The sequence below is a fragment of the Echiichthys vipera genome (assembly GCF_963691815.1).
Source record: "Echiichthys vipera genome assembly, chromosome: 21".
Classification (NCBI taxonomy): Eukaryota; Metazoa; Chordata; class Actinopteri; order Perciformes; family Trachinidae; genus Echiichthys; species Echiichthys vipera.
The window spans coordinates 4075701-4083200 of NC_139846.1; the positions used below are offsets into that span (position 1 = coordinate 4075701).

Here is a 7500-nt window from a genome sequence, read left to right on the forward strand (position 1 = left end):
CAAAGTCTTTTTTGTTTGCTTGACGACTTACTTTTTCTTTCTCTACAAGATCAACTTCATCCTGTTCATCAGCATCATCCGCATCCTGGTGCAGAAGCTGCGCTGCACTGACGTCGGAGGAAACGAGCAGTCTCAGTACAGGTGTGTGTTTTCACCTCTGACCTTTTGTATCGATTAGATCTTTACATTTCAGAGGGTTTTGAGCAGCGGTGTCCAACTCCAATTCACAGTGGGCCAAATTTAAAAACTGGGACAAAGTTGCGTCCCAAACTCCATATTTGTTGCATGTTCCCTTCTCTCCAGATGTGTAATGTGGAACCTTTTCAGTGCATGTCCTTGTTCTTGTCGTGGTGTTTCTTCTGTTTGATTCTTTGGTTACAGCCACGGTGGCTCTGCAGACGAGACAAACAGCTCTTTACCTTCAGACACAGATCATCTGCCTCCCACCGCTGCTGAAAGCTCCTGTTCTCCATCTTTCTTTTGGCCGTTTTTGGGGAGGGGAGGATTAAGTTTGTCTGCAGAGACTGGTAGCATGGATGCTCATGTTTGTCAACAGAAAAGTAGACGTGTATGTGCTTTATACTCGCGGGCCAGCTCTCATAAAACCTTGATATGATCTTGCGGGCCAAATATGATTACACCGCGGGCCAGATTTGGCCCAGTTTGACACCCCTGGTTGAGAGAACTTTCAGGCGACATAATGAAGCATCTGGCTGCCGTATTTGAGGCCTAAGTGTTTCTAAAATTTAACATCTCTCTGTAAACTTGTTGAACGCACGACATACTCAGTTTTATGTCATTTTAAATCTGAACAGTGTGTTATTATGTGATTTTGAGCAGAAGCAAAGTCTACGTTCTTCATGAGATATGACATGTTAATATCCCAACACAGTTTGATCTATAAATAAATCCTTCTGTTTTTGGTTTTGGACAATTTCATATGAAAAATGCACATTTTATGTCTCAATAACACTGTTTAGTTTGCAGTATTTTACAAACAGTGATTTGCTTTTTATTGGCAAAGATGAAGGTGATTTAAAAGAGAAAAAGGAGCAAAGATTTTGTCAGAAACATTTGAAAAGATAAAAGTAAAATTTTTTCCTTCAAAATTGAACATAGGACTCTGCAAAGCTGCTCAGAACACTGCTTTACTAAACCAATATATAATATTTAACCTTATTAAACATGCAGTGCATTACCTGGCAACATATTCTAGAAATGAACTCTGAGAAAATAGAGAAAAAATAAAAATAAAATAAATAGCTATTAAATGTCTTGTTCAGTATCAGTTAATTGCTTAAAATTTAAATGAACATAATTAAAAGTAAAATAAATATCTAAATAAACGTCATGTTTAAGTTAATAATAATTAAAATGTGTGAATAAATCTAATGTCAGTATCAGTCAATTGCTTAAAATAAATAAATACCTTAATAAATTTCTTGTTCAGTTAAAAGTTAAAAGTTGGACAAAAAGCCACTGATGCAACAGTTTGGTTGTCGGGGCGTGTGTGTTTGTGTGTGTGTGTGTGTTCTGTGTATGTGTGTGTGTGTGTGTGTGTGTGTGTGTGTGTGTGTGTTCTGTGTGTGTGTACGTGCGTGTGTGTATTCTGTGTGTGTGCGTGTGTGTGTGTGCGTGCATGTGTGTGTGTGTGTTCTGTGCGTGTGTGTGTGTGCGTGCGTGTGTGTTCTGTGTGTGTGTGTGTGTGTGTGTGTGTGTGTGTTCTGTGTGTACTGTGTGTGTGTTCTGTGTGTGTGTGTATACTGTGTGTGCGTGTGTGTGCGGGCGTGCGTGTGTGTGTGTGTGTGTGTGTGTGTGTGTGTGTGTGTGTGTGTGTGTGTGTGTGTGTGTGTGTGTGTGTGTGTGTGTTCTGCAGGCGTCTGGCCAAGTCCACTCTGCTGCTGATCCCTCTGTTCGGGGTGAACTACGTGGTGTTTGTGTACCTGATGGAGCCGACGGACAAAACCATGAAGCACATCAAGATCTTCTTTGATCTGGCCCTTGGATCCTTCCAGGTTATAAAAATAATAATAATAGTTTTGACCTTCTAAACATAATGTTAATGGTTTGGATGTAAACTAAAAGTTAAACTCTTATTAAATCTTGGGCTACTAAGAAAAAGTAGGAGACCTTTACTACTCAAAAGGTGCTGATGACGTTTGGAGGAATGGTCCATCCTTCCATCCATCTTCAACCGCTTGTCACAGGGGGCTGGAGCCGATCCCAGCTGACTTTGGGCATGAGGCGGGGTCCACCCTGGACAGGGCGCCAGTCTATGACAGGACACATAGAGACAAACAGAGACAGACAACCATTCACACATACGGGCAATTTTAGAGTCATCAATGAACCGAACACCTGCACGTCTTTGGACTGTGGGAGGAAACCGGAGAACCCGGAGAGAACCCACGCAGACACGGGGAGAACATGCAAACTCCACACAGAAGGGCCCCAGCTGGGAAGATTTATGAATGTGAATTGTTTAGGGAGGGGTTTAATATTCAAAATGTACAGACGCCTAGAAGGCGGAAGCACAGAAACGTCTGTGGGACGTCTGGAGGCACGGAGAGGACGGACAGGAGACAATCCCAATAGAAAAGTGGGAGGGGGCATGTCCTAAAGCACAATGCAGAACTACTAACACTCGCCTGGAATTACCACAATACAACTGGCTGATGGGAACGTATATCACTCCAGAACAACTGAACAGATACACCAGTGCTATACCTGATGTTTCTATTAAATATGAAAAGCATGTTTTTCCATTGTATTTGGCAATGTACAGAAATACAAACGTTCTGGCGGGAAGTAAAACTATGTATTCCAAATATTTACAGATTCAATTACCCTTAGCCCCACAGTGATATTGGGTCTATATCCAGATCATTTTAAGATTAGGAAATATCAGTCAATGTTTGTAGACTTAACGTGTAATTCCAGCGCAACATCATCCCATGCTCTTTTTTAGCACTTGTTGCTGAATATTTAAACAAATAATAATTAAAAATCGAATGGCCGATGGCACAGTGTTTAGAGCAGTGGCCCCATGTAAAGAGGCTGAAGGCCTTCGAGGCATTGGCCACAGGTTCTACTCTGACCTGCGGCCCTTTGCTGCATGTCTCCTCTCCCTCTCACCCCATTTCCTGTCTGTCCTACAGAGTAAAGACTTGAAAACTGCCAAAAGATTGATAAAAAATAAATAAATAATAATTAAAAAAAAAACAAATATCTGAATAATTATCATGTTCAGTATCAGTCTGTTGATTAACATTTGAATAAATAAAAAAGAAAACAAATATCTAAATAATTATCATGTTCAGTATCAGTCCGTTGAAACATTTAAATAAGTAAAAATTAAAAAATTAAAAATACCCTAATAAATGTCTTGTTCAGTATCAATTGATGACAATTTTAAATAAATCATAAATAAATCTAAAATACAACTCTAAATAATTATCATATTCAGTATTGGCCAATTGCTGACAATTTAAATAAATCATAAATAAAAATATAATAAATATCTAAATAAACATGATGTTCAGTGTCAGCTAATCACTTAACATTGAAGTAAATAATTTATAAAAATGAAATAAAATAAAAAACACATTAACCAAAGCAGCGACAACGTAGTTAGTGAAGCCAGATTTTATTAAAAGAGTGTTTTAAAGACTTACCTGTACCAGCTCCTCTCATAGTAAAGTCCATTCAAGTGGATTACCAAAGTCAATCCCAAAGGAAGGAGCCCATTGCTGCTTTGTTTTCTGTGTTGGGACTCTTCTCATGCTACTGCAGAGGTGTGCTTTTATTTTCAGCAGTATTAGTGGTTAAAAAATAGACATTTGAATGCCTTCAGCGTACTTCCTCGAACTAATCACTGTTAGCCACGTCCGGCTGTTAGCGCTCTCCAGGATTTCTCTGTTAATAGTTGTTACAGGAAAATAACTGTCTCCATGGCTTATTTGATGAGTGCAAGAGTCAAAAAAGACCATGGGATGATTTTGCGCCGTAATTGCACTTTAAGGGTGTTAATGGCAAAGAGAGTAGTTTCTCATGGAAAAACACCAGACGTCCAAGTGTAAGCAGGTTGTTGTCTAAGCTCTACAAACTCTCCCCTCGGAGAAAATGATGTATACAATAAAACATCAACAACATAATTTTTACCAGGGGTCCGTTTCACAAAGCAGGTTTAGTGAAAACTCTGAGTCTGTTAACCCTGAAATGAGGGAAACTCTGAGTTTTGCGTTTCACAAAGGGAGGTAACTCAAACCAGAGAAAGAAGGGTAACTCTAGCCTGTTTCACAAAGAGAGGTAACTTAACCTCTCGGTCAGTTACCATGGTAACATGCTCTCTGAAACTAACCTGGTCGGGCCATGGTATTTCACTACCATGGCATGTCCTTTTGATAATGATCCCGTGGATGAAGGTGACGCATTACCGCAAAGAGAATTAAATATTCGTCGGGAGATGATTATCAAACTGTTGATTATATTCTCTTTTTGAGCGGTACCTTTCATGTCACAGCAGATATTGTGTGTTGCGCTGCGTTTTTTTGCAAATAGGAGTTTTTTATACAACATATAAAACAGCCACTTACGGTAATATTTACTTTACAATGTAAAACATGCTCAAAATGAGGCGTCACCATGAGACAGTGCTGAGGTTTTACCTGTTTGAACAATGTTTTTATGTTTCATCTTAAGCTGCGCTTCTCCCCCGTGTGAAGCACCTAAATGAAATAAACTAATAGGCTCCCACTCAAGCAGTTCCCCCTGTGATATTACTGTGATTGCAACAGGACTACATTTAAACTTACGCACTGACCCGAGTCGCAATGTCCTCCAGCACCGTCTCCCTCTCTTTAGCTGCTGCAGCGGTGTAAACCTGCTCAAACTCACCGTATGAGCGCATTAATATTTCCATTTCCAGTTGTAGCGTAGCCCTTCGCTTCCCCGTTGCCATGGTGACTCGTCGAATCAGGGCTCCATTGATGCTGTCTTTTTATACTTGTGGTGCATGCGCTTAACTCCAGGTCAAACTACTCCGAGTTGATAAAACTAACGCAAATCTGCTGTTCTGGAACTGAAAACGCAGAGTTTCCTATCTCAGAGTAGATCAACTCAGAGTTCAGGGTTAGACTCAGAGTTTGTTGAACCTGCTTTGTGAAATGGACCCCAGATCTGGGACCCGTGCATCTGCTTTGTATTGCGAACACATTTGTCACATGTGATGGAAGAGCTTGGGGACATGGAAACAGTGGCTTTTTGCAGTACCTACGATATGTTTGTTTTCTTTCTTTTCTATAAAAAGAATCAGAATGGACTAATTCAATATCAGAGATGTTTGTTTAAGATATGTAATTGTATTTATTTGTCTTCTTCTGTTATGTTGTGTAAACAATAAAAAGAATGTTGGTTAAAAAAAAGTTAAACTCTTATAAAATTAGAGGATTAACAGTTGTGCATGTGTGCGTGTGTGTTTCAGGGTCTAATTGTGGCCGTCCTCTATTGTTTCCTCAACAGCGAGGTGAGTCTTCACACACACACAAACAGGTTTAAAACATTCAGTTCTCCGCCTCACAGACACTAAACTCTTCTTTCTGGGTGCATAACAAGGTCCAGAGCGAGCTGAGGAGGACGTGGAGGAGTTTGTCTCTCAAGCGTTACGTCGGGCGGGACTACAGGCTGCACGCCATGTCGGTCAGCCGAAACGGCACCGAAAACTCTGCTGCTCAGTGTCCCAGGAACTCCAGAGCCCAGTCCATCCTGCAGACTGAGACCACCATGCTCTGACAGAGACGCCCTGGTTCCTTTTTCAAAGACGTTCAGAACTGATGCTCATGTCCGGGCAGGTAACGGGCCAGGTTGAAAGTCTTCCCCATGGATCCTTATACAGACATATCGTTCGCTCCTGCAGGGATTCAAACCTGCAACCTGCAGAGGGACTTCTTGTTTTCAGCCTTTTTAATAATTCATGAAACATGAAACATGACCTGCTGGAATCATGCAGAACAGAAACCTGCCTCACTATGTTCTTCCTTTAATGCTTATACACTCTAAAGATAATCCTTTATTAAAGTCCGGTCATTTTATTAAAAAAAGGTTGAACAAATTGCAACAGAAGCAAACTCAACTCATTTTTCATCCTCATTATGTGCTGAGTAAGGAAAAGTTTCAAAAGATACCCAAATATTCCCTATGCATTCGCCTATTCATTATTTTTCTCACGCAAATAGGGGGAAAAAAAATAACCTTCATATATCACCATGAAAATGTGTGTTTCAAGACAAAATTGAAATTGTTTATAAACATGGGCAAAGGGGGAATCATCTAATTATGTATGTGCTCATTTTCATAAATACCACAACAGCTCTCAACATTGGGTATATCCAGGTGAACAGTAAAAGACTAAATATTCAGCTGTGAATGAACCCATTGAGTCGACCCATGAGCTTTAATAAATGGAGGCAGAAGAAGGAGTTGGGCCACTGTTGAATGGATTTCACTCCTGTACATGACTGAGAACTATAAATGTGTCCTGCACCAGATACAAAACTACACAATAAACACAGACATTATTTTATTTAACTTTTGTCTTCTGCGTTCTCCTGTTGGCTCCTGTTCTTCAGACTCATCCCCCAGAAACAGTCCACAGACCCAGCCCCAAACCCATCTCTGCAATAATCATTAACTTATTTTATTTCTAACCTTTATTTAAACTCTGGAATATATTGAGGAGCAACCCCATTGCAATATAGCCAAGATAAAAACACAAAACATTTAAAAAATACATCTGAAATATGAGAAAAGTTAAAAACAGGAGCACTTGGAAGTAAAAAAAGATGCAGTTATGGATTTAAACTGTCCTAATGAGAAGAGTGTGGTCAGTTTCAGGTTGCAGGTGCACAGTAAGAAGAGCCAGATGTTCCTAATTTGGTGTGAACAGGGGGAACCTGCAGTGTGAGGCTGCTGTAAACTCCTTCCTCTGCCTTAATTCAGACCTGAACGTGAAGTCTTTCACTGTTCTATGTCAACAAGATTCATTTTCACCTGCTGTACCCAATGTTTACATCTGATTTGGTCTTTATGAAAATTAGCACATACGTAATTAGATTATGCCCCGTTTACCCATTTTAACAAACAATTTAAGAAAAACTTGTAATGCATTTTTGTTTGACCTGATGTAAGTAATCAACTCAGTCATTTTCATGCTGATATCTGAAGGTTGTTTTTTTCCCCCTATTCACGTGAAAAACGAATGTATAGTTGAATGCATGGGGAATATTTAGATCGTTTTAGAAACTTTCCCCGATTGGGATTTTTTGGGATTTTTTCCCTGACTCTGGACACATTGAGTTTGCTTTGGTTGCCATTTGTTCAACGTTGAGCCCTACTTTGGCTTCAGAGGACTGGACTATGAGTCCCACAGAGGAAGAAACCTCCAGTGTTACAGCTGCAAAGAGGAACGTGCAAATAACAAAAGCATCGGTAAAAATACCAGAA

The 7500-nt window shown here is 39.9% G+C and overlaps 1 protein-coding gene across 1 annotated transcript in view; it reads left to right on the forward strand.

Annotated features, from left to right (window-relative positions):
* LOC310963200 (vasoactive intestinal polypeptide receptor 2-like) overlaps positions 1 to 5790 on the forward strand; it is a gene marked incomplete at both ends in the record, with an annotated part of 45057 nt that extends 39267 nt beyond the window's left edge. Inside the window, 4 exons of the mRNA XM_083935889.1 lie at positions 50 to 141; positions 1877 to 2015; positions 5483 to 5524; positions 5614 to 5790. Coding sequence (XP_083792015.1) covers positions 50 to 141; positions 1877 to 2015; positions 5483 to 5524; positions 5614 to 5790 — 450 coding nt within the window. The remainder of the gene's footprint in view (positions 1 to 49; positions 142 to 1876; positions 2016 to 5482; positions 5525 to 5613) is intronic.
* Positions 5791 to 7500: the final 1710 nt, after the last annotated feature.